We start from the raw sequence: 26327 nt of genomic DNA, 5'->3' as shown, positions 1-26327 counted from the left end.
TTTGAACTCAGATCACTGGATTCAAAGTCCAGAGTGCTAATCATTACACCATGGAACCAGTTAAAAGAAACACTTCCGCTGTAGCATGTTCAGGATCAGAAACTACAACCAGCACACCAACACGATGACTTTTCGGTATTCCTTACGGTGGGGCGGCTTACTTCTGTGAAGAAAGAAAAATAACTTATATTGACAAGAAAAGTGAGTCTCCAAAGAGACTGACAAAAATTGCCATAGCTGACTATATTTCAAGTCATCAAGGCGGGGTATTGGGTAAAGTTTTCAACTAGCAATAATCGTGCCTCGGCTAAACCTCATAGGCTACGATACTGCCACTGCGCAAGAATATCGCTGAGCGCTTGCCCTCAACGTGACATTGTTGCTTGCTACTCCTTACAGTGAGAGGTCGCACTTGGAGCAAGACTGACCCACTGCTTGTTCAAGCGCCCATTTTGGGGAATTGGCGTCTTGCTCAAGGACATTGCAGTTGTGTGTCCCAAAGGGTTGGCTTTGAACCAGAGTATGTCAAGGTGCAGGTGACAATCTGAACCATGTATGTATGACACCCCCCAAAAAAAATTTAGGTTCCACCAAGATTTGAACACAGACCGCTGGATTCAGAGTCCAGAGTGCTAACAATTACACCATAGAACCACATGAGCTTGCTTGATCTAAAAAAGTGGACATTTTGAACTGGCATCGGGGGGTTTTGTGAGTTCCAATATTTTTTTATCAAGAACATAGTCTGTAAAATAGGTGGACAAAGCCACCAAATAAACTGCAAGGAGTGTGCAGCTATGTGTCCAGGTGGGGCGGCCTTGATGCTGAGTCCCTTTCAGGACAAAGGTGACAATCATGGATGCATAAAAATCCAGGCTCCACCGAAATTTGCACTCAGATAACTGGATTCAAAGTCCAGAGTGCTAACCATTACCCCATGGAACCAGTTAAAAGAAACAGGTCCGCTGTAGCATGTTCAGGATCAGAAACTACAACCGGCACACCGACATGATGACTTTCCAGTATTCCTTGAGGTGGGGCAGCTTACTTCTGTGAAGAAAGAAAAATAACTCACATTAACAGGAAAAGTGAGTCTCCGAAGAGACTACCAAAAATTGCCATAGCTGACTATATTTCAAGTCATCAAGGCGGGGTATTGGGTAAAGTTTTCAACTAGCAATAATCGCGCCTCGGTTTAACCTCATAGGCTACAATACTGCCACTGCGCAAGAATACCACTGAGCGCTTGACCTCAACATGTCATTGTTGCTTGCTACTCCTTACAGTGAGAGGTCACACTTGGAGCAGCATTTACATTACCACAGTTTTTCATCATGGCCTTATAGGACCCATGTCTATGACTTTTGACCGATCACAGCGAGTCGATTCAGGGAGCGCCACCCACTGCTTGCTCCAACATCAAAGGGACCATTTTGAGGTCTTGGTATCTTGCTGAAGGACACTGCAGTTGTGTGTCCAGATGGGGTGGTCTTGAATTTGGGTATGTCTGGGCACAGGAGACAAATGTAAGCATGGATGTGCAAAACAAAAACCAAACCCAAAAACTACTGTTTTTGTTTTAAAAACAGTCATGGTTTTAAGATATCCAGGTTCCACCGAGATTTGAACTTGGATTGCTGGATTCAGAGTCCAGAGTGCTAACCATTACACCATGGAACCACACAACCCTACTTCTTTGGGACGTTTCAGGCTCAAAATTTGATTCTGACTACGTGACCAAGGAGAGATTGGGTAAAGTTTCCAGCTGGGAATAATGGTGCTTGATAGGTTACGAAAGGACCACTGTTCAAAGACAACATCTACACAGGGGAGTATTTGCAGGAATTGATGTTTTGCTCAAGAAAACTGCAGTTGTGTGTCTGGTGAGGTGGTTTCAAGCAAGGACTCCCCCCCCCTCCCAAAAAAAAATGTAGGTTCCACCGAGATTTGAACTCAGATCGCTGGATTCAAAGTCCAGAGTGCTAACCATAACACCATGGAACCACATGAACTAGCTTGATCTCAAAAAGTGGACATTTTGAACTGGCATTGGGGGGTTGTGTGAGTTCTAATATTTTTATCAAGAACATAGTCTGTAAAAAAGGTGGACAAAGCCACCAAATAAACTGTAAGGAGACCGCAGCAATGTGTCCAGGCCTTGATCCTGAGTCCCTTTTAGGACGAAGGTGACAATCATGGATGCATAAAAATCCAGGCTCTACTATTCCTTGCGGTGGGGCGGCTTACTTCTGTGAAGAAAGAAAAATAACTTATATTGACAGGAAAAGTGAGTCTCCAAAGAGACCGACAAAAATTGCCATAGCTGACTATATTTCAAGTCATCAAGGCGGGGTATTGGGTAAAGTTTTCAACTAGCAATAATCATGCCTCGGCTAAACCTCATAGGCTACGATACTGCCACTGCGCAAGAATATCGCTGAGCGCTTGACCTCAACGTGTCATTGTTGCTTGCTACTCCTTACAGTGAGAGGTCGCACTTGGAGCAAGACTGACCCACTGCTTGTTCAAGCGCCCATTTTGGGGAATTGGCGTCTTGCTCAAGGACATTGCAGTTGTGTGTCCCAAAGGGTTGGCTTTGAACCAGAGTATGTCAAGGTGCAGGTGACAATCTGAACCATGTATGTATGACACCCCCCAAAAAAAATTTAGGTTCCACCGAGATTTGAACACAGACCGCTGGATTCAGAGTCCAGAGTGCTAACAATTACACCATAGAACCACATGAGCTTGCTTGATCTAAAAAAGTGGACATTTTGAACTGGCATTGGGGGGTTTTGTGAGTTCCAATATTTTTTTATCAAGAACATAGTCTGTAAAATAGGTGGACAAAGCCACCAAATAAACTGCAAGGAGTGTGCAGCTATGTGTCCAGGTGGGGCGGCCTTGATGCTCAGTCCCTTTCAGGACAAAGGTGACAATCATGGATGCATAAAAATCCAGGCTCCACCGAAATTTGCACTCAGATAACTGGATTCAAAGTCCAGAGTGCTAACTAGTGATGGGTCCATGAGGCCTCATGAGGCGTGTCGACACACTGACACACTGTGTTGATACTGTGCTGATACTGTGTCACTGACCACTGCCACCTGCTGGACCTTCAAGATCCCTGCAGCCAACCCACTTAACAGACTGAACTGACTGATAAATTGTTTTGTATATTGAACATATAAAATATACAATTTGGTAATAAATTGGCAAAAGGTGAAGGTAAGATATAAAAAAAGGAAAAGAAAATAGTCATCATCACAAATATGTGTTCAAAGGAGTAGAAAGAAGCAAAAAACCTACCCCGAGTCCTACCCCTTCTTATATATGAATTGATCATTTTTCTAAATAGGAAAGAAATTCTAAATATCAACAAATGCTTTTACCCTTATGTATGCTGTACTAATACATTTTTACATTAGGTTTGTATATACAGTACATACTCTTTAGAGCACATGTATATGTCGATTTTCTCATATTCATAATGGATGCTACATTTCATTAATATATTAAATAATCTCATCAATGTATTTCTGATGTATTGCTATATTTCATGAGTGCATCGAATTTATCATCTTAATTCTGATTTGTGTAGTTGTCTTGTACTACTCTAGAATTCATTTTTAATCTCAGCAAGAGAGTTCCTCATTTTACTGGTCCATTTCAGAATCATTCCACAGATTTACACCTATTACAGATACACTCCTTTGTGTGATGTTCGTTCGTGTTTTGGATTTTTTGTATAGATTAGTACCCCCTAAATTATGACAACTTTCTCGAATTTTAAAAAGCTTCTGGATCTTTTGGCAAAGGTTATTGTGTGCTTTGTACATTAATTGGGCGATTTTGAAGTCAATCAGGTCATGAGATTTCATTGTTTAATTTGATAAACAGTGGATTTGTGGGTTCCGTCCATTTGGAACCAGTGATTGTTTTAAAACTACAATACAAAGCAATCGGAACAGTGTTTTACTGGCATTTCCCCATATTCCCACACAATAGGTCAAATATGGAAGTAATAAAAGTATGTGTACAAGGATCTCTTATTCAGCACATCCTTAGTTTTTGGGAGGATCCCTATGGTTTGGGATATTCTTTTATTTATTATGTAGCTGCCAGCACGGTTTTGCATCTACAACTGTTCCAAAACATTTTCATAAGGTCATTCATCGATTTGATGATGAAGTGTATACAATATCATTCACATCCATGCATTCATTTTGCAACATTCAATGTGTTCAAATAATGTGAAGATCATTTGAATGAGGATGCTTGTGGGCTTTTATTTCACAAATTTTTATTGAGAAAAATAAGATGCTCCAATGTTTTAAACTTCAGCCTGTTGAGTCTTTTACAAGCGATTTCTCCTGCTGTGGAGAACACACGCTCACAAGGGACGGATGAGGCTGGCGTACAAAGGAACTCCTTTGCGAGGTGGGAGAGGTTTGGGAAAGAAGTGCGTTGGTCCTTCCAGTACAGCTGCTTCCTGGAGCCTTGATTGTCAAACATGGAGTGGAGAGTCAACCAATAATAATTAGTGATTGTCAATTAAATCATCAACATAGCAACCGTGAAAAGATGAGTGAACGTGTGTATACCTGGCGTAATACTGGGTGTATCGCGAACTTCATTCTCATGCTTGGCCCGATAATGCCTCAGCATGGTGGAGGTGCTTCTGTTGGTGTATGACAATTCGACCCGGCAAATTCGACATTTCACCTGTAATGAAATGTGAATAAGAAGTAACCAAGAGTTACCTTGGTACAACACATGGTACAACACATGTCAATAATCTGAGAGGCACTCGGCGAGTGCCTCTCGCCGAGAGGCTCTCGGCGACAGAAGGCGATTTGAATAAATAAATAAATAATACCTTATTCTCCGCGACATCAAAATGGTCCCACACGGCGGATGATTTGCGTCTCCGCTCCATAATCGGCAAGGAAGGAAAGGCACGAACACGAAGTCTGCACTGACACGAACTTCGACAAGCGAGCGTGAGTGAGGTCTGGCTTGTTTCGGCAAGTGGCATTGTGTCGCCAAACCCACTTCCTTATAAACACTGTGCGGCGGGCTTTTGCTGCGTCAACGCCCTCTGCACTGAGTCGACGCCCCCTGGACTAAGTGGCGCAGCCTGTACTGTGCCAAGCAGCCGATGCGGTCTAAACTGCACCGGTGCAGTTCACGTGTCAATTAGCAGCCTGGACTGTGTCAACGCAGCCGATGTGTCAATTAGCAGCCTGGACTGTGTCAACGCAGCCGGTGTGTCAATTAGAAGCCTGGACTGTGTCAACGCAGTTCACGTGTCAATCACGTGACATAATGAGCCAGCACATGCATCGACACGTGGTTTGCTCTGTGAGCCCGGCGCATGTGTCAATGCATCGGTGTCGCTGGACCCATCACTAGTGCTAACCATTACCCCATGGAACCAGTTAAAAGAAACAGGTCCGCTGTAGCATGTTCAGGATCAGAAACTACAACCGGCACACCGACATGATGACTTTCCAGTATTCCTTGAGGTGGGGCAGTTTACTTCTGTGAAGAAAGAAAAATAACTCGCATTAACAGGAAAAGTGAGTCTCCGAAGAGACTACCAAAAATTGCCATAGCTGACTATATTTCAAGTCATCAAGGCGGGGTATTGGGTAAAGTTTTCAACTAGCAATAATCGCGCCTCGGTTTAACCTCATAGGCTACGATACTGCCACTGCACAAGAGTACCACTGAGCCCTTGACCTCAACATGTCATTGTTGCTTGCTACTCCTTACAGTGAGAGGTCGCACTTGGAGCAGCATTTACATTACCACAGTTTTTCATCATGGCCTTATAGGACCCATGTCTATGACTTTTGACCGATCACAGCGAGTCGATTCAGGGAGCGCCACCCACTGCTTGCTCCAACATCAAAGGGACCATTTTGAGGTCTTGGTATCTTGCTGAAGGACACTGCAGTTGTGTGTCCAGATGGGGTGGTCTTGAATTTGGGTATGTCTGGGCACAGGAGACAAATGTAAGCATGGATGTGCAAAACAAAAACCAAACCCAAAAACTACTGTTTTTGTTTTAAAAACAGTCATGGTTTTAAGATATCCAGGTTCCACCGAGATTTGAACTTGGATTGCTGGATTCAGAGTCCAGAGTGCTAACCATTACACCATGGAACCACACAACCCTACTTCTTTGGGACGTTTCAGGCTCAAAATTTGATTCTGACTACGTGACCAAGGAGAGATTGGGTAAAGTTTCCAGCTGGGAATAATGGTGCTTGATAGGTTACGAAAGGACCACTGTTCAAAGACAACATCTACACAGGGGAGTATTTGCAGGAATTGATGTTTTGCTCAAGGAAACTGCAGTTGTGTGTCTGGTGAGGTGGTTTCAAGCAAGGACTCCCCCCCCTCCCAAAAAAAAATGTAGGTTCCACCGAGATTTGAACTCAGATCGCTGGATTCAAAGTCCAGAGTGCTAACCATTACACCATGGAACCACATGAACTAGCTTGATCTCAAAAAGTGGACATTTTGAACTGGCATTGGGGGGTTGTGTGAGTTCTAATATTTTTATCAAGAACATAGTCTGTAAAAAAGGTGGACAAAGCCACCAAATAAACTGTAAGGAGACCGCAGCAATGTGTCCAGGTGGGGCGGCCTTGATCCTGAGTCCCTTTTAGGACGAAGGTGACAATCATGGATGCATAAAAATCCAGGCTCTACTATTCCTTGCGGTGGGGCGGCTTACTTCTGTGAAGAAAGAATAACAACTTACCTTGACATGAAAAGTGAGTCTCCGAAGAGACAGCCAAAAATTGCCATAGCTGACTATATTTCAAATCATCAAGGCGGGGTATTGGGTAAAGTTTTCAACTAGCAATAATCGCGCCTCGGCTAAACCTCATAGGCTACGATACTGCCACTGCGCAAGAAAACCAGTGAGCACTTGACCTCAACATGTCATTGTTGCTTGATACTCGTTACAGTGAGAGGTCGCACTTGGAGCAAGACTGACCCACTGCTTGTTCAAGCGGCCATTTTGAGGAATTGGCGTCTTGCTCAAGGACATTGCAGTTGTGTGTTCCAAAGGACACCAGGACACCCTAGGCTGTAGTTCGATGATCGACCTTGTGGTCGTGTCATCGGATTTGCGGCCGCATGTTCTGGACACTCGGGTGAAGAGAGGGGCGGAGCTGTCAACTGATCACCACCTGGTGGTGAGTAGGCTCCGATGGTGGGGGAAGATGCCGGTCCGTCCTGGCAGACCCAAACGTATTGTGAGGGTTTGTTGGGAGCGTCTGGCGGAATCCCCTGTCAGAAGGAGTTTCAACTCCCACCTCCGACAGAGCTTTTCCCATGTTCCGGGGGAGACGGGGGACATTGAGTCAGAGTGGACCATGTTCCGTGCCTCTATTGTTGAGGCGGCCAATCTGAGTTGTGGCCGTAAGGTGGTTGGTGCCTGTCGTGGCGGCAACCCTCGTACTCGCTGGTGGACACCAGCAGTAAGGGATGCCGTCAAGCTGAAGAAGGAGTCTTATCGAGCCTTTATGGCCTGTGGGACCCCAGAGGCAGCTGACGGGTACCGACTGGCCAAGCGGAACGCAGCTTTGGTGGTCGCCGAAGCAAAAACCCGAGCATGGGAAGAGTTCGGTGAGGCCATGGAAGCCGACTTCCGGACAGCTTCGATGGAAGTCTGGTCCGCCATCCGACGTCTCAGGAGGGGGAAGCAGTGCACCACGAACACTGTGTACAGTGGGGATGGGGTGCTGCTGACTTCGACTCGGGATGTTGTGAACCGGTGGGCAGAGTACTTCGAAGACCTCCTCAACTCCACCAACATGCCTTCCTTGGAGGAAGCAGAGCCTGAGGACTCTGAGGTGGGCTCTCCTATCTCTGTGGTTGACGTCACCGATGTGGTTAAAAAGCTCCTCGGTGGCAAGGCCCCAGGGGTGGATGAGATCCGCCCGGAGTTCCTCAAGGTTCTGGATGTTGTGGGGCTGTCCTGGTTGACACGCCTCTGCAACATCGCGTGGTCAACGGGGAGAGTGCCTCTGGATTGGCAGGCCGGGGTGGTAGTCCCTCTTTTTAAAAAGGGGGACCGGAGAGTGTGTTCCAACTACAGAGGGATCACACTCCTCAGCCTCCCTGGTAAGGTCTATTCAGGGGTGCTGGAGAGGAGGGTCCGTCAGGAAGTCGAGCCTCAGATTGAGGAGGAGCAGTGTGGTTTTCGTCCCGGCCGTGGAACAGTGGACCAGCTCTACACCCTTAGCAGGGTTCTCGAAGGTATGTGGGAATTCGCCCAACCAGTCTCCATGTGTTTTGTGGACTTGGAGAAGGCATTTGACCGTGTCCCTCGGGGAGTTCTGTGGGGGGTGCTTCGTGGGTATGGAGTACCGAACCCCCTGATACGGGCTGTTCGGTCACTATACCACCGATGTCAGAGTTTGGTTCGCATTGCCGACAGTAAGTCGGAATCGTTTCCAGTGAGGGTAGGACTCCGCCAAGGCTGCCCTTTGTCACCGATTCTGTTCATAACCTTCATGGACAGAATCTCTAGGCGCAGCCGAAGCGTTGAGGGGGTCCGTTTTGGTGGCCTCAGTATTGCATCCCTGCTTTTTGCAGATGATGTGGTGCTGTTGGCTCCTTCAAACAGGGCTCTCCAACTCTCACTGGAGCGTTTCGCAGCCGAGTGTGAAGCGGTTGGGATGAAAATCAGCACCTCCAAATCTGAAACCATGGTCCTCAGTCGGAAAAGGGTGGAGTGCCCCCTCCGGGTCGGGGGGGAGATCTTGCCCCAAGTGGAGGAGTTTAAGTATCTTGGGGTCTTGTTCACGAGTGAGGGCAGAAGGGAGCGAGAGATCGACAGGCGGATCGGTGCAGCGTCTGCTGTGATGCGGACGTTGTATCGGTCTGTCGTGGTGAAGAAGGAGCTGAGCCAAAGGGCGAAGCTCTCAATTTACCGGTCGATCTACGTTCCAACCCTCATCTATGGTCACGAGCTATGGGTCGTGACCGAAAGAACGAGATCCCGGATACAAGCGGCCGAAATGAGTTTTCTCCGCAGGGTGTCCGGGCTCTCCCTTAGAGATAAGGTGAGAAGCTCGGTCATCCGGGAGGGGCTCCGAGTCGAGCCGCTTCTCCTCCACATCGAGAGGAGCCAGATGAGGTGGCTTGGGCATCTGGTCGGATGCCTCCTGAACGCCTCCCTGGTGAGGTGTTCCGGGCATGTCCCACCGGAAGGAGACCCCGAGGAAGACCCAGGACACGCTGGAGAGACTATGTCATCCAGCTGGCCTGGGAACGCCTCGGGATCCCCCGGGGAGAGCTGGAAGAAGTGGCTGGGGAGAGGGAAGTCTGGGCTTGCCTGCTAGGGCTGTTGCCCCCGCGACCCGGCCCCGGATAAGCGGTAGAAGATGGATGGATGGATGAATGGATGTTCCAAAGGGTTGGCTTTGAACCAGAGTATGTCAAGGTGCAGGTGACAATCTGAACCATGTATGTATGTATGCAGCCCCCCCCCCCCCAAAAAAAAAAAATTAGGTTCCACCGAGATTTTAACTCAGATCACTGGATTCAAAGTCCAGAGTGCTAACCATCACACCATGGAACTCCAACCAGCACACTGTCATGATGACTTTTCGGTATTCCTTGCAGTCAAGCAGTTCTCTTCTGTTAAGAAAGAAAAATAACTTATATTGACAGGAAAAGTGAGTCTCCAAAGAGACAGACAAAAATTGCCATAGCTGACTGTGTTTCAAGTCATCAAGGCGGGGTATTGGGTAAAGTTTTCAACTAGCAATAATCGCGCCTCGGTTTAACCTCATAGGCTACGATACTGCCACTGCGCAAGAATACTGCTGAGCACTTGACCTCAACATGTCATTGTTCCTTGATACTCGTTACAGTGAGAGGTCGCACTTGGAGCAAGACTGACCCACCGCTTGTTCAAGGGCCTATTTTGAGGAATTGGCGTCTTGCTCAAGGACATTGTAGTTGTGTGTACCAAAGGGTTGGGTTTGAACCAGAGTATGTCAAGGTGCAGGCGACAATCTGAACCATGTATGTATGTACTGTATGACACCCCCCAAAAAAAACTTAGGTTCCACCGAGATTTGAACTCAGATCGCTGGATTCAGAGTCCAGAGTGCTAACCATTACACCATGGAATCAGTTAAAAGGAACATGTCCGCTGTAGCATGTTGAGGATCAGAAACCACAACCAGCACACCAACATGACGACTTTTTGGTAATCCTTACGGTGGGGCAGCTTACTTCTGTGAAGAAAGAAAAATAACTTAGATTGACAGGAAAAGTGAGTCTCCGAAGAGACCACCAAAAATTGCCATAGCTGACTATATTTCAAGTCATCAAGGCGGGGTATTGGGTAAAGTTTTCAACTAGCAATAATCGCGCCTCGGTTTAACCTCATAGGCTACGATACTGCCACTGCGCAAGAATACTGCTGAGCACTTGACCTCAACATGTCATTGTTCCTTGATACTCGTTACAGTGAGAGGTCGCACTTGGAGCAAGACTGACCCACCGCTTGTTCAAGGGCCTATTTTGAGGAATTGGCGTCTTGCTCAAGGACATTGCAGTTGTGTGTCCCAAAGGGTTGGCTTTGAACCAGAGTATGTCAAGGTGCAGGCGACAATCTGAACCATGTATGTATGTATGATACCCCCCAAAAAAAACTTAGGTTCCACCGAGATTTGAACTCAGATCGCTGGATTCAGAGTCCAGAGTGCTAACCATTACACCATGGAATCAGTTAAAAGGAACATGTCCGCTGTAGCATGTTGAGGATCAGAAACCACAACCAGCACACCAACATGATGACTTTTTGGTAATCCTTACGGTGGGGCAGCTTACTTCTGTGAAGAAAGAAAAATAACTTAGATTGACAGGAAAAGTGAGTCTCCGAAGAGACCACCAAAAATTGCCATAGCTGACTATATTTCAAGTCATCAAGGCGGGGTATTGGGTAAAGTTTTCAACTAGCAATAATCGCGCCTCGGTTTAACCTCATAGGCTACGATACTGCCACTGCGCAAGAATACTGCTGAGCGCTTGACCTCAACATGTCATTGTTGCTTGATACTCGTTACAGTGAGAGGTCGCACTTGGAGCAAGACTGACCCACTGCTTGTTCAAGCGCCCATTTTGACGAATTGGCGTCTTGCTCAAGGAGATTGCAGTTGTGTGTCCCAAAGGGTTGGCTTTGAACCAGAGTATGTCACGGTGCAGGTGACAATCTGAACCATGTATGTATGTATGACACCCCCCAAAAAAAATTTAGGTTCCACCGAGATTTGAACACAGACCGCTGGATTCAGAGTCCAGAGTGCTAACAATTGCACCATAGAACCACATGAGCTTGCTTGATCTAAAAAAGTGGACATTTTGAACTGGCATCGGGGGGTTTTGTGAGTTCCAATATTTTTTTATCAAGAACATAGTCTGTAAAATAGGTGGACAAAGCCACCAAATAAACTGCAAGGAGTGTGCAGCTGTGTCCAGGTGGGGCGGCCTTGATGCTGAGTCCCTTTTAGGACGAAGGTGACAATCATGGGTGCATAAAAATGCAGGCTCCACCAAAATTTGCACTCAGATAGCTGGATTCAAAGTCCAGAGTGCTAACCATTACCCCATGGAACCAGTTAAAAGAAACAGGTCCGCTGTAGCATGTTCAGGATCAGAAACTACAACCGGCACACCGACATGATGACTTTCCGGTATTCCTTGCGGTGGGGTGGCTTACTTCTGTGAAGAAAGAAAAATAACTTATATTGACAGGAAAAGTGAGTCTCTTAAGAGACTACCAAAAATTGCCATAGCTGACTATATTTCAAGTCATCAAGGCGGGGTATTGGGTAAAGTTTTCAACTAGCAATAATCGCGCCTCGGTTTAACCTCATAGGCTACGATACTGCCACTGCGCAAGAGTACCACTGAGCCCTTGACCTCAACATGTCATTGTTGCTTGCTACTCCTTACAGTGAGAGGTCGCACTTGGAGCAGCATTTACATTACCACAGTTTTTCATCATGGCCTTATAGGACCCATGTCTATGACTTTTGACCGATCACAGCGAGTCGATTCAGGGAGCGCCACCCACTGCTTGCTCCAACATCAAAGGGACCATTTTGAGGTCTTGGTATCTTGCTGAAGGACACTGCAGTTGTGTGTCCAGATGGGGTGGTCTTGAATTTGGGTATGTCTGGGCACAGGAGACAAATGTAAGCATGGATGTGCAAAACAAAAACCAAACCCAAAACCTACTGTTTTTGTTTTAAAAACAGTCATGGTTTTAAGATATCCAGGTTCCACCGAGATTTGAACTCGGATTGCTGGATTCAGAGTCCAGAGTGCTAACCATTACACCATGGAACCACACAACCCTACTTCTTTGGGACGTTTCAGGCTCAAAATTTGATTCTGACTACGTGACCAAGGAGAGATTGGGTAAAGTTTCCAGCTGGCAATAATGGTGCTTGATAGGTTACGAAAGGACCACTGTTCAAAGACAACATCTACACAGGGGAGTATTTGCAGGTATTGATGTTTTGCTCAAGGAAACTGCAGTTGTGTGTCTGGTGAGGTGGTTTCAAGCAGGGACACCCCCCCCCCCCAAAAAAAAAAGAAAATCCAGGTTCCACCAAGATTTGAACTCTGGATTCAGAGTCCAGAGTGCTAACCATTACACAATGAAACCACATCCATCTACCTTACTCAGTTTCCAGGGGAAAAAATTGATTCAGACACGTGACCAAGGAGGCGAATTGGATCAATTTGTCAGCTGGCAACCATCTTGCCGGAGCTCGACTTTATAGGTTACGATACTGTTACTGTGCAAAGACAATATCAACGCGAGGTGGACTTGACACTGGGTCTGTTTGGGTTCCAGTCACAAGTTCAAGCAGGGTGCTAACCATTACACCATGGAACCACATAAGAGTCTGTCCAAGAACAAAATTGCATTGACAGATTCAAAAAAAAAAAAAAAAAAAACAAATGTTAAAAACCAAATCAAATCCGAAATCAAATGTATTTGAGAATTTTGTCTCTGGAGTCTCTTGAAACGGTCCCCGCCTAACACCCACAAAAACAACAACAAAACCTACCAAAGCCTAGCAGCAGTCTACTCTACCGGCTCCATTTTGCCCTAAGCACGTCTTTCATGCTGTCCTCATCTGTGACTAAAAAGTGTCTCTCGCGAAAAGTCAAAGCCATTTGTAATTGTTCTCAAGTGACACTTTGTTGTTTTTGTTGAAATTAACACAACGGTCTTAAGTTTTGTTCAAGAAATCAGAAAAGAGTGAAACAGTAAGTTGCAAACATGAAAGCTATTGTAATGCAGCACTCCCGAGGAGAAAAAAAACACACACAAAAAAATGGAAATCATCTAATAAAAGATCAAGAGAAGAAAGATCCACATTCTTGTGGCAAAGCCAGAAGGGATTTGGAAAACCTTTTTGACTCCTCTACACAGGCTGCGTCGTGACGTTAATTAGCTCGCGCCACATGGCGAGTGTTGATATGCTTTGGCGAGGTCTTGGCACGCCGCCCTCAAGTCACACTTGCAAGGAATGACGTCAACATTAAATGGTTATTAGCATTATTAATACGACAGGAAACCGAGTGGAGTGAGTTTTATTTCGTGAAACAGACAGTTGTGGGCATGTGGTTCAGGTTGTCACCGACCAGTGTGGAGAGGCTGCGGGTTAAGACCACCTTCATCCACTCCTCAACATCCCCTGGCCACACAATGCTGATACCCTCAATTGCTCCGCGGGCGCTTTAAAAACGCCCTACTCGGGTAGCCCAGTTTGAGGGAGGGAGCAGTTTTATTTCATTTCAGTTTCATCACAAACGGTAATCCTCCTATTTGAGGTTGATCACAAATTCCGTGAAAAATGTCAGAGGATGCCAGAAGATGGCGCCACCGTGCCGTTTCATAAGAAAGTAAATCATTCACGGAGCGATATTTTCAACTTACGAAATGTCTCAACAGGAAAATATTGCCTCTAGATACGAAAAAAAATCAACATACCAAAGGTAAAAATACAGTATGGGTTGCTCCTCGCAGCTCTGAGTTATTTATGTCTGAATTTTGGCGGGGGCTTGGAACGGATTTGGGCATTTACATGGAAAACGCGTCTCTACTTACAACATTTTCTAGTTAAGAAATTTCTTCCAGAACCAATTAATTTCGTAAGTAGAGGTACCACTGTATGTCCTGCTTAGACTGCACGCATCAGTCATACAGAAGCAATCAACAGCACGAATGAGCATAATTTAGCTGAGCGCACGTTCCTTTCTGTGGCCCACTTTGCCAATGAGCATCTCTCTCAACCATCTTTTCCTTTTCATCGCCTTAAAGGCAGCTGGGCGGATTCTCGTCGCCAGTCAACAGGATTGATGAGCGGCATCGCCTTGAGCTGAGCTGATGTCTAATGAGGAAGCCCCGCGGACGCGTTCACTCTTAGTTAAGCGGCTCTCTAGCAGGCGGAAGGGACCCAGGATGCCTCCTGAAGTGTCCTCCCCTCTGCCATCTCTAGCCGTAGAAGTCATTTGTAAAAAAAAAAAAAACGGCTCGGTGAAATGATCATGGCCCGAAAGGGACGGCGGAAACAGACAGACTGCTAGGAAAGTGAAGGAGAAATTGAGTGCTCAGGACACAAATGTGACTTTGCTCAGCATGATTGTATCGCTTCCAACAAGAAGGCTCCTGAAAGGAGACAAGATAATTCCTTTGATTCCTAGGTCACATTGTAAATCATCTTGAGTGCGCGAACAAAGCTCACATGAGGCCTCAGACAAAAAAAAAATGTAAAAAACGTTTCTGTCACGTCCCGTGTTTGCCAGCAGGGGGCAGGCCCTGTTGCCATCCTACACACCTGTCACCCATTAGGGACTAATTACACTGGCTTTATTTGTGCGCTCTGGCAGTTGACTTACTGCCGGAGAATTCCACGCCGTGCCAAAATTTCTCTCGCCCAATTTCCTACTTGCATTGATTCATTGCCTCTTAGCCTTGTGGCTGTTATTACGCGTCGTTGTTCCTCTTACGAGTGAAATTATAATCTTTGTCTAATCTGACCCTCCTTGCTATCTTTTTCCGCAAGCGTTTTCTGTTGTCCTTTTATTTGATCGCTGGTCCCTATTTTGACCAGCGCTTTTTGTTATTCTCCCTGTCGGGTTATTTTGTGTTTCGTATTAAAGACTCCTTTTGTTCTTTGACAAACATCTTTCTGTGTCTGCTATTTCGGGGATCCTCTTCCTTATTTTGTTGTGCACGAAGCGATCCTTCTATCGCTTCGGGCACAACGTGACAGTTTCTCATTTACATGATAGGAGCACGTAACTTATTCTATAATTTTTATTTCTATTATTTCCACTGTTGGTTAAAAAAGGGTGAACCATTTGACATTATTTCAGTTTTATGATATTGTGGTTTTGGATGTTGAAATGTTCCTTCACATAATTACATTGATCAACAAAACACATGGCATTTATTTTTTCAATCAGATGCAAAAAAAACCCTTTTTTTGCACTGATTCTGAACCTGCATTTTTTTCGCCAGCACATCAGATTTTCATACTAACAATATAAAAAATATATTATTCTATTGCATAATATATTTACTCATATTTGTGAATTCAGGTTTAGGTTCAGCAACGGGTATAATTTTTGTTTTCTGGAACGTCATCACTATAATTTCTATTGCATTGCAAAGTCCAAATTGCGCACGTTTTTATTGGTCAAACTTAAAAACCAAAAATGAAAATATCTAAAAAAAAAAAAAAATAACCTACATGTGCCCTAAAAAAGTTGACATTTTTTATTATCAAAAATACAGTTAGGGACACATAAAGTCATCGCTGATACAAATTTCCTGGCTGTTACCAAGGTGATTTGTGAAACCCTATCACTTGTATATTATGGTATAGCGGCCCTCTTCGTTGCCGCCCAGTGCGTCACGCACCCCACAGTGACTCACCATGCGCTGGACGTGTTCTGGGGCAGCAGCGTGGGACTGTGGCTCTCCCCTCGGAGGCTGTGTCGAGGCTGGTAGAGGCCGGGCACCGTGGGCGGAGCCTGAGCCTGGCCCTCGTCCTCCATGGAGCGTTGCCACTGACTGCGGGCTTTCTTCAGCCAGCGGCCGCCCAGGCCCCATTTCTCCAGGTAGACCCGGCAAAGCTCATAATTGATGGCCGAGTAGTAGAGGAAGTCCAGAGCCAGCAGCACCATGACGAAGAAGCCGTAGATCCACACTCCCACCAGCGCCGTGTAATTACTGCATACAAATGGACGCATTAAGCGCTGGATATTTAACGGGGCGTATAATGGAAAATGGACATTTAAATGGCTTGTATACTGGTGCGCCATCACCCGTCAAGAGTGAAATTAAACAACATAGTAAATCTTTTGTTAGATGCCTATCGGAAAATGTTTCTGTGAGCAAGCCGTTCGGAATTCCCGCCCCGTCATCGACTAATTTATGCCAAACTAACCGCGCGCCGAGTTTTTCCACTTGTGACATGGGAAGCTGGGCCGGGTGAAAGTCCACAGCCACTTTGCAGTGACAGTCAGTCTTGCTGTCAGACTCCACTGTATGAAATATTATCCCGCAGAGGCACAAAAAAAAATGCAGAAATAAGCGCATGCCGCACGGGGTTGTGGCACACCTGCTGTCACGCCAAAGCCAAAAAAGAAATTGTAGCCGCAGTGCGTTTTGGTCACGTTCGCTTCTGAAAAGGAGCACTTGACTTGATTGCTAGGGGAAGTTGTCAACCAAGTTGTGGGTGTATTTGAAATGCTTTCATTAGCCCGTGTGCACACTTCCTTTCCTTTTGCGTCGGTTATTGTCATTAGAATCCGAGAGAGGTTCTTCATGCGGGCTGGTGTGGAAGTCAAGGTAGGAGGCGAGCAAACAAAAACACATCGATTGACGACATCGATCTTGACCTCGCAACAAAAAGCAAATGTTAATTCCCAATTCGACACCGCATCGACAGAAAGACCACACCCCTGTTCTCGAACGAATGAATAGATAGGAGAATAAGTTGGGAATTGCGGCCACTTGCGTTAAAGCTCCAGCTCGCTTTGCTCACGGAGCAGCGGGAGCACAGACGAAATGTCATCGGATGCGATGCTGCAGGGCAACGTGGCACGCTGGGAGGGCATTAGCGGTGGCGCAAGCTGCGTTTTTGTCAGCCGGTCCTCCAACCGAGAGTGTCTGATGGCACACATGTTGCTTTTTCCCTCAGCTCGAACGTGTTCACGCCAGTGCATCGTAGACACACGACGGATTCATATCAATTGGGAGTGCTGCATATTGCATTTCACGTTTGACACCCCTTGCAGTCAGGTGTGACTCAATCATGAAATAATCAATAAGGACGCTTAAAAATACACAAATAGTCATAACTAAAAATATTCATTCATTCATCTTCCGAGCCGCTTGATCCTCACTAGGGTCGCGGGGGGTGCTGGAGCCTATCCCAGCTGTCTCCGGGCAGTAGGCGGGGGACACCTTGAATCGGTTGCCAGCCAATCGCAGGGCACACAGAGACGAACAACCATTCGCACTCACACGCACACCTATGGACAATTTAGAGTGTTCAATCAGCCTGCCACGCATGTTTTTGGAATGTGGGAGGAAACCGGAGCACCCGGAGAAAACCCACGCAGGCCCGGGGGGAGAACATGCAAACTCCACACAGGGAGGCCGGAGCTAGAATCGAACACGGTACCCCTGCACTGTGAAGCCAACGTGCTAACCACTGGACCACCGGGCCGCCCTTAACTAAAAATACTTGATATCAAATCAAACAATGGGAAGTACATTTCTGCTCAGCCTGTAAAACATCAAGGTGCGCTCTGGGGCGCCGTGTCGTTTGAGGGGGAAAATAAAGTTTGCGGAAAAAAGGAGTGCGGACATGCGCCAAGGCAATTGTGAAATAAATTGCTTTTACTCTTGCCGTGTTAAAAAGATCTTCCCAAGTATGTTATGTTTGGTGCTCCAGCCCTTGTCCTAGTTTGAATGCGAGTCTTTCGTTTTCGTTAACCTCCAAGGACTACTCATACAGAGTGTGTGTACTGAATACGAAATGACTTTAGTGAAATAATCAAAACCACTTCTAAAGTGCAGTGCTAAAGTAGCCCGTTTTGATTTGGAGCCAAATCCAAATGCGGATTAAAATGGTGTTGGGTATCTGTGAAGCCATGTTTTCATCAACATTTTTTTTTTTTCATTGTCAAAAATTGGGAAGGATGCCAAGATGAAACCTGGTTTCCTTGAGGGATTTTTACTGTAAAAGAAACAAAGAGAGACAAAATGGGGCGGCCCGACGGTCCAGTGGTTTGCGCTCACAGTGCAGATATCGTCTGTAATCGAGTACTGTGACTTACTTGTGCGAATAGCCATCGGCGGTGGTCGTGAGGTTGATCTGCATGAGCATCTGGAACTCGGTGTCGTTGCAGCAGTACTTGAAGGCCGTGTTGTTGTGGTGGCAGCAGAACATGTACGTCTTGTTGTCCGACAGTCGGGGGCAGTGGAAGCCAAAGTGGTAGCGCCCCTTGTGGTCGGAGTAGGGCTCGCACACCCGGTAGTGAGCTGAAAGTGCTGCCAAAAGAGAACAGAATATTTCTGCATTTATGCATAATTCAATTGATGTTTGTCGTTGCTTTTATCTCCAGATTTCAAAATGCAGCCAAAGAATGAAATGAAGGTCCACTTTCAAATGCAGACGATCAGCGTCTTCATTAGATCAGGATTTCAAAAGAGGTTGTAATCTGCTTAATGCGTTACAACCACCTTCAGCCTCGACGAGGACAACGTCGCCATGAAAGAGAAAAGTGAGCGCAGCGGTGAGAGAGGAAGGATGAGCGAAGCCACATCAAGCGTTTCGTTCGACCTTTATGCACGCTACACATGTTGCGGACAATGTAAGAGGACTCATTTGCAGCTCTGCGTTCCATAAATCCTGGTGCATATAAAAAGAAGGCTGAGCCGGCAAAAGTGGATGATAAAATCTATTAATGAGGGTTGTTAAAGGAAGTGTCAAAATGGCTCCTTGAGTGGACACCAGCTGTTTGGTAATGTACCTGTTTAATTTCGTCAAACGCGCTTTTAAAATTTGGGTAACTTTACACAACCTAAAACTTTTTTTTCTTACATTTTCAAACCAACAACCACCATTCATGTGAATTTCAGGGGGGAAAAAAATCTGGCCATTTTCTTCATGCAATTGAGTTAAATATTACTCAGCCAATTACTACAACTAAATACTGTACAGGACCTAGCTAGCTAGCTGTGCTGAACTGTCCCCCCCAAAAAAAACCCTTCATCCCTGGATGTCATAAGTTATAGAACAGTTCAACTTTGTTATTCAACCCCCTAAGCGCGGAGGTGACGCTGTAAATGAGCTTGCTGTGAGGAACCCCACAAGCCTGTTAGCTCGCAAGCTAGCTGTGGCGAGCTACAAGCTTTCAGAGCGGCTTGATTTTTCCTGATTTTTAGGCCTATTTTTTAGAGCTGCCAAAATGTAAGTGTTAACTTTGGAGATTAACTTATTTACAACGTTAAAACATTTTTTACTCGGTTCACACAGCTTAATTTATTTCATGTTAGTTGCTTCCAGCCAAACCTAGAGGACTCGCGAACACAGCAGTAGTCCTAGTTTTACTTTGAATTTTACTTGCTTCATGGTTGTTGGGAGAAATCTGTTGTCATTTGCGGCCCTTGCAAAGCCAGATTCAAATACCGGATTAGTCGTATATCTTTAGCCCATGTCAATTTTAGGTTAGCTTAGCGATAAGCGTGTTTTCTCCGTCTTTTTTCATCATCCTTTTGTAGGTATGATACTTGTCCGAAATGCAACTTGTTTGCCACCATGCTAGCGATCACTCGAAGGTTAATTGAAGACTAAAATAGTAAAATAGTGCGCGTTAAGTTGATAAGCGGGAAAGGCCTCAAAACTGCAATTTCAAGGGGACCCTTCACCGCATTCTCAGTCTTAGAAAAATAAAATAAAATCGTGTCAACCTGCAGTGGACAGCAGCAGGAAGATGACCGTCAGGACATTCAAGGACTGCCGACTGGTGATAGTCATCTTCTTGCGGTCATGTGGAAAAGGAGGGAGGCTGCAGGAGGCAGGGAGCTCGGCTGGGACCGAGGTAGAGGTTCAGCTTGAGCTGGACCTGGTCATCCTGTGCATGCTGAGAGCTCCTCTCACATGCTCGATGATGATGATGAGGATGCCTCTGCTGTTGCTGCTGGAGGTCAGGACCCCTGATGGGAACAAGACATGCAAGACAAAGAGGAGATTAGGAGATTGTGTTTGGTCTTTCTCCAGAACCGACTGCACGCTGCGTGGCTTGAAATGTTGATGATTTGTTTGAAAATCTTCTTGTTCAAATGATGAGGATCCTTATCAAGCTTCTGCAAGGCTTGTGGATGAGCGGAAAATCGGGTGTGTTGGAGGAGGGAGGCATCCAAAACGAGAGGACCGGACTTGGGCACTACTGCAATAAAATCAAATTTCCTAAAGCGTATGTATTCAAACTGTGAAAAAAACAACAACAACCATTTAGCCTGGTTTCCGCCTCATTTGTTCTTTTCTTGGGCTATTTAAATTGTAACGTAGCTGCGGTATGGTATAATGATACCGTATCACACCTTGGGACAATTTGAAAGTGTTCAATCAGCCTGCCCTGCATGATTTTGGAATGTGGGAGGAAACCGGAATACCCGGAGAAAACCCACACAGTCCCGTGGAGAGCATGCGAACTCTACACGGGGAGGACTACTGGACCACCGGGCCGCCTCATAAGGGTCGCAGGGGGTGCTGGAGCCTATCCTAGCCGTCTTCGGGGGACATCTTGAACCAGTTGCTAGCCAATCGCAGGGCAGAACAACCTAGGGACAATTTAGAGTGTTCAATCAGCCTGCCATGCATGTTTTGGGAATGTGGGAGGAAACCGGAGTACCCGGAGAAAACCCATGCAGGCTCGGGGAGAACATGCAAACTCCACACAGGGAGGACTACTGGACCACCGGGCCGCCTCATAAGGGTCGCAGGGGGTGCTGGAGCCTATCCTAGCCGTCTTCAGGGGACATCTTGAACCAGTTGCTAGCCAATCGCAGGGCAGAACAACCTAGGGACAATTTCGAGTGTTCAATCAGCCTGCCATGCATGTTTTGGGAATGTGGGAGGAAACCGGAGTACCCGGAGAAAACCCATGCAGGCCCGGGGAGAACATGCAAACTCCACACAGGAAGGCCGGAACGGGGATTGAACCCAAGACCTCTGCACGCTAACCACGTCGACGCGCTCACCACTGGACCACCGGGCCGCCCCATTTACAGCTAGTCAGTATGAAATATGAGAAAAGGACATTGACACATTTTCTCTGCCTATTTGAGAGAGGTAAGAATTGGAAGCATCAAGTATATTTCACGACTATTTCTGACGTGCTTCTTCAGTGCATGTGCAGGAAAGGGCCGAGGGGGGCGTCTCAAGATGAGTGCTTCCTCCACCCGTGTGCACTGTAGTTACTGTAAACCCGTGTTGTGAATAATTGAGGAGCACCCGTCTGAAAAGAGGGAACACTTTTATTTTTGTCCTTAAAAGTTCTGCGGTTGCATCAGCGCTCGCTGCCGTTTCGTCACCACGCGCCTGAGAAACAAGCAGAACGGGTGAACACGCCGCGGAGGTTTGTTTTGGAGCGTGGCAAGGCACGTAGGAGGCCGAGAGATTAGGAATGACGAGAGCAGAGACAGGAAGTTAAAATACTTCGATGAGGAAATCTTATTCGTAGGTCACGAAGGCCAGCTTCTATTTTTTTTTTTAATTTACAGGCTTAGCTTGTGGGAAAAGTAATGAGATGTTTAAATCTGCATATGTAAAAATAGGCAAGACTCAGGAGTCTGCAGCACGGTGGCTGCTTCAAAGTTGTGAGTTCGAACCTCGGGACAGCATTTTAATTCATATCTCAAGGCACAACTGTATTTCTTTTTCAATGATGTCCTCTGGGAGGAGAAGAAAAAAAAATCCACGGAACTTGAACATAACGCTCATTTTTATGAGTTATAGCGTCAGGGCAGCAGCACAACATTACAGGTGAAGTGCAGCTGCATGACTTGGAAAGCTAATGAAAAATGTACCTTATTAATGTAGCGTGCTCAAGGAAATTAAAGTTCGATCTGTTCCAGCTCCCGTGGATTGCCTTATCAAAAGAACATGAGCTATTAGCTTCAACAAACACATACGCAATCACGCGCGCGCGCACGCACACAAACCCTCGTGCGTATCGGCCTGTCCCGCTCAAATTTAAAAAGCACGCCAGATTAGACAAGCTGTCCCGTCCTCTAAAAGGCGGCCTAGCTGACATCCCGGGAGACTTGTTACGGTGGCATTTCGGATATTTTTACCCCTTCTTCCCCCTCTGTGTGCCCATCACTCCATCCATCCGTCATAGTTCTTGACACTATTTTATCTTGATTTAGAATTTCAAAACTAGATCAAATCAACAAAGAAATATCCAGGAAGGCACAGAATGCCAGTTTGGCCTAATTACGGCATTTCAGGAATTAATCATGTAAAATTCTTGATATATATACAGTATATATTTTTTTTTTTTGCTTGTTCATTAACGGCTACATCCACACAGAAAGGTGAAATGTGGCGGCCCGGTAGTGGAGTGGTAAGCAACTTCACAGTGCAGAGGTACCGGGTTTGAATCCAGCTCTGGATTTCCTGTGTGGACTTTGCACGTTCTCCCCATGCCAGCGTGGGTTTTCTGCGGGTATTTCGGTTTCCTCCCACATTCCAAAAACATGCATGGCAAGCTGATCGAACACTCCAAGTTGTCCCTAGAACTGATTGTGAGCATGGATGGTTGTTCGTCTCTGTGTGCCCTGCGATTGGCTGACCACCGGTTCAGGGTGTCCCCAGCCGACTGCCTGAAGACAGCTGGGATTGGCTCCAGTACCCCAGGATAAAGCGATCCAGAATATGGAATATGGAATGCAGACAGGATTAGGAATCAAAAGCAAGGGGGTAATGGTTACATTATCAATAACGCCAAAACTGAAACAATAATGCAGTGCCGCGTTTGCGTTGAAGCTCATAGAATAGACCTGCCTCTTCCATTTGAGGCGAGGAGGAAGTTTCCATTGTAGCGGGTATGCCAAAAATAGAAGAAAAACGTATTCTGTCTGCATTTTATCCCCCAATTTGCCGCAAAATGTAAGGCATTCTTCTGCGCATTTGATGGATAAAAATGCTCACAGAGTGACAAAACTAAAAGTGCCGGTCGGCCGCGATGAATTAATAATAATTTATAGAAAGCAAAGTAGTCTCTTGTCAGACGGGCACCTTAATATTTAAACGCATACAACTTGCACGAAGATGTGCAACACAATGCTTTTTTTTTTTTTTTTTTTGCTCTCACAAAATCACTCCTTAATCAAACCTCTGACAGATTGGGGTCCCCCCCCTGGCCTCCCCTCCCCCCACCACCCTCCGCCGCGTTGCGATGAATCGTGCGCTCTCTAAGAGCCTCGGCGGCACCCGCAGTAATTGGTCATTTAATGCTTCTCTGTGCCAGCACAAGTGAGCATGACAGACAAAATAAACGCAAGCTTTTGTTTTTACACACCGAGAGCTTGTTAATATCCCCCTCCAGCGTTTGCGGTGAGAGCCGCTTCGCACTCGAGTTGTCCTTTACCAGCATCGCAAGTACATCGCGCTATTCTCAGAACACGTGGCGGGCACACGCCCCGTGGATGTACGCCGCTTTGTTCAGCCATTATTAAACACAGCCCTCTGCACTCACTTCTCTGCAAACAAGCCACAGATGGAGGAGAGGTGACCCTTCCACGTTTCATACCACGGTGGAGCACACGGGAGTGGAGCGACCACAAAGTGACTTGATGATCATTGTTTTTATCGCGGACCACACCAGAGTGATAAAAGCCCTAAATCGGGGGATGTCTAAACTTTTACCACAGACGTGCGAGCAGGAAAATGAGAGGAATAGTGGCGGTGCTTCAAGTGATTTGTGGATAATGGACGGATACAAAAAAAAGCCAATATTTTGCAATGTTCATCTTTTAAAAGTTACATTAAAAACAGAGTGATAATGTAATTTTTTAAAAAAATTACAATTTTCATTTTCAAATTGGGCGGCCCGGTAGTCCAGTGGTTAGCATGTCGGCTTCACAGTGCAGAGGTACCGGGTTCGATTCCAGCTCCGGCCTCCCTGTGTGGAGTTGCATGTTCTCCCCGGGCCTGCGTGGGTTTTCTCCGGGTGCTCCGGTTTCCTCCCACATTCCAAAAATATGCATGGCAGGCTGATTGAACACTCCAAATTGTCCCTAGGTGTGAGTGTGAGCGCGGATGGTTGTTTGTCTATGTGTGCCCTGCGATTGGCTGGCAACCGATTCAGGGTGTCCCCCGCCTACTACCCGGAGACGGCTGGGATGGGCTCCAGCACCCCCCGCGACCCTAGTGAGGATCAAGCGGTGCGGAAGATGAATTAATGAATGAATTTTCAAATTGAAAAAAAAGTGTGACATCATAAAACGTTCTCTCCGAATCTCTTCAAGACATGTTTTAAATTCATGATTAGAAAATGAAGCACCCCCTACTTGCATCCCCCTCCGCCAAACTATTGGACATCCTAAACATAGAATCATGTTGATTATTACAATTTTGTAACCCAAAACATCGACGGCAATGGACAAAATGTAAAAAAAAAATATATAAAAACTACTAGACTGTAATCAGTATTGAAGAAGGATTGATTAATTTAATTAGTGAAGAACTGACGATTAAAACAAAACAAAAGAAAATGGATTCCGTTACGCGGCCCGGTAGTCCAGTGGTTAGCGCGTCGGCTTCACAGTGCAGAGGTACCGGGTTCGATTCCAGCTCCGGCCTCCCTGTGTGGAGTTTGCATGTTCTCCCCGGGCCTGCGTGGGTTTTCTCCGGGTGCTCCGGTTTCCTCCCACATTCCAAAAACATGCATGGCAGGCTGATTGGACGCTCTAAATTGTCCCTAGGTGTGAATGTGAGTGTGGATGGTTGTTCGTCTCTGTGTGCCCTGCGATTGGCTGGCAACCGATTCAGGGTGTCCCCTGCCTACTGCCCGAAGACGGCTGGGATAGGCTCCAGCACCCCCCGCGACCCTAGTGAGGATTAAGCGGTTTGGAAAATGGATGGATGGATGGATGGATTCCGTTACTGCTTTGGGTGGCATGTGTCATGATTCGGTTTAGGGACCAACAGGTGGCACTGTAGGGCTCCCCTGGCAGCTGCACACCTGTTGGTCATCGATAAATGGACTCCCAGCCCGATTTGTTGCTATTGCTATGCTTTGTTGGTAGCTGTTGCTTCTTGCTACTTTCATGTTTGTTTCAGTCATCTTTGTTTTATGTTATGTGTTGTGTTTACTGTTTTACTTGATGTTAACTGTTTTGTTAAGAGCTTTGTTACAGCTGCCGCTGTTGCGAAAGCGCTATATAAATCAGCATGTATTGTATTGTATTGTATCTTTAGTTCATTGTTATGTTTTAGCTTCAGTCCTCTTTTGGTCATGTTTTTGTCATTGAGAGTTTTTAGTTTCTGCCATGGTTTTTGTTTGTTATTTTGGACTTTGATTAGGATTTAGTTTTCTTGTTTTAAATACAACTCTTCAAATACACCCTGCTCCTCTCTCCTGCCTGCTTTTTTGGGGTCGACCACCATCTTGCTACGTGACAGCATGTTGTAATAAAATCGCCAATTCTGACTGCAAGTAAAAAAAAAAAAAAATCAATCACCAATTTATAAATCCCTACGATTTGATTGCAGCCGTAAAACTATAAACCGATAAAAAATGAGCATGAGGTGCTATTTTTATCTCTTTTATCACATTTATCTCATCTCATATTCGTCTTTGTCAAACCGTAATATTTCCAGTTGAAGGCCAAAATAAAGGAACTGGCCTCTGTTGCGATACTTTGAGAGCGGAGTGCATGCTACCCAAGAACAAAAAGGTTTCATGCATCCACAAAATTGAAGAAATGAAACATATGATCTTAAATAATCAACATGATTAAAGTAAATGAACATACTTGCCTCTCTTGATATTATTAGCTATGTGCACAACAAGCAGGCCCCCGACAGTGAGATTTATATAATCGGCCGGCTGACTAAATTTTCCACATCCAATATCCTAAATAAAGACCAGAGGCGGCAGATTGTTTTGGTCTGGTGGCTTGATGTTGCCTGGGAGACATTGACGTCATGCCAGATACGAGGAGTGAGCGTAAC

The 26327-nt window shown here is 45.9% G+C and overlaps 2 protein-coding genes and 16 non-coding genes across 20 annotated transcripts in view; all 18 read right to left on the bottom strand.

The window, feature by feature from the left end:
• Positions 1-26327, bottom strand: part of LOC127597570 (SRSF protein kinase 2-like) — a 446193-nt gene that overhangs the window by 94792 nt on the left and 325074 nt on the right. The gene's annotated exons all lie outside the window — the stretch shown is intronic.
• shisal1b (shisa like 1b) overlaps positions 1-26327 on the bottom strand; it is a 48398-nt gene that overhangs the window by 4495 nt on the left and 17576 nt on the right. The window contains exons 2-4 of one of the 2 annotated variants that reach the window (XM_052060764.1): positions 20054-20299; positions 18418-18631; positions 16004-16300 (exon numbers count right to left, since the gene is read on the bottom strand). In XM_052060764.1, coding sequence (XP_051916724.1) covers positions 16004-16300; positions 18418-18631; positions 20054-20120 — 578 coding nt within the window. In that variant the 5' untranslated portion in view covers positions 20121-20299. Of the gene's footprint in view, positions 1-15999; positions 16301-18417; positions 18632-20053; positions 20300-26327 lie in introns of those variants that run through there. The other variant, XM_052060762.1, reaches the window with a different exon arrangement.
• Positions 207-347, bottom strand: LOC127598501 (U4 spliceosomal RNA). Its single transcript, XR_007961952.1, has one exon. It is a non-coding gene; the product is annotated as a U4 spliceosomal RNA (small nuclear RNA).
• Positions 1094-1234, bottom strand: LOC127598482 (U4 spliceosomal RNA). The gene has a single exon (XR_007961933.1). It is a non-coding gene; the product is annotated as a U4 spliceosomal RNA (small nuclear RNA).
• trnaq-cug (transfer RNA glutamine (anticodon CUG)) lies at positions 1609-1680 on the bottom strand. The gene has a single exon. It is a non-coding gene; the product is annotated as a tRNA-Gln (tRNA).
• On the bottom strand, positions 1933-2004 carry trnaq-uug (transfer RNA glutamine (anticodon UUG)). Its single transcript has one exon. It is a non-coding gene; the product is annotated as a tRNA-Gln (tRNA).
• Positions 2293-2433, bottom strand: LOC127598484 (U4 spliceosomal RNA). Its single transcript, XR_007961935.1, has one exon. It is a non-coding gene; the product is annotated as a U4 spliceosomal RNA (small nuclear RNA).
• Positions 5588-5728, bottom strand: LOC127598480 (U4 spliceosomal RNA). Its single transcript, XR_007961931.1, has one exon. It is a non-coding gene; the product is annotated as a U4 spliceosomal RNA (small nuclear RNA).
• Positions 6103-6174, bottom strand: trnaq-cug (transfer RNA glutamine (anticodon CUG)). The gene has a single exon. It is a non-coding gene; the product is annotated as a tRNA-Gln (tRNA).
• trnaq-uug (transfer RNA glutamine (anticodon UUG)) lies at positions 6426-6497 on the bottom strand. The gene has a single exon. It is a non-coding gene; the product is annotated as a tRNA-Gln (tRNA).
• On the bottom strand, positions 6794-6934 carry LOC127598485 (U4 spliceosomal RNA). Its single transcript, XR_007961936.1, has one exon. It is a non-coding gene; the product is annotated as a U4 spliceosomal RNA (small nuclear RNA).
• Positions 9713-9853, bottom strand: LOC127598483 (U4 spliceosomal RNA). The gene has a single exon (XR_007961934.1). It is a non-coding gene; the product is annotated as a U4 spliceosomal RNA (small nuclear RNA).
• On the bottom strand, positions 10098-10169 carry trnaq-cug (transfer RNA glutamine (anticodon CUG)). Its single transcript has one exon. It is a non-coding gene; the product is annotated as a tRNA-Gln (tRNA).
• Positions 10318-10458, bottom strand: LOC127598479 (U4 spliceosomal RNA). Its single transcript, XR_007961930.1, has one exon. It is a non-coding gene; the product is annotated as a U4 spliceosomal RNA (small nuclear RNA).
• trnaq-cug (transfer RNA glutamine (anticodon CUG)) lies at positions 10698-10769 on the bottom strand. Its single transcript has one exon. It is a non-coding gene; the product is annotated as a tRNA-Gln (tRNA).
• Positions 10918-11058, bottom strand: LOC127598478 (U4 spliceosomal RNA). The gene has a single exon (XR_007961929.1). It is a non-coding gene; the product is annotated as a U4 spliceosomal RNA (small nuclear RNA).
• Positions 11807-11947, bottom strand: LOC127598502 (U4 spliceosomal RNA). The gene has a single exon (XR_007961953.1). It is a non-coding gene; the product is annotated as a U4 spliceosomal RNA (small nuclear RNA).
• On the bottom strand, positions 12322-12393 carry trnaq-cug (transfer RNA glutamine (anticodon CUG)). The gene has a single exon. It is a non-coding gene; the product is annotated as a tRNA-Gln (tRNA).

This window comes from Hippocampus zosterae, chromosome 3 (assembly GCF_025434085.1).
Source record: "Hippocampus zosterae strain Florida chromosome 3, ASM2543408v3, whole genome shotgun sequence".
In the NCBI taxonomy this organism is placed as follows: domain Eukaryota; kingdom Metazoa; phylum Chordata; class Actinopteri; order Syngnathiformes; family Syngnathidae; genus Hippocampus; species Hippocampus zosterae.
The sequence above is the reverse complement of the archived record's forward strand: the minus strand, read 5'-3'. Positions and strand labels throughout refer to the sequence as shown.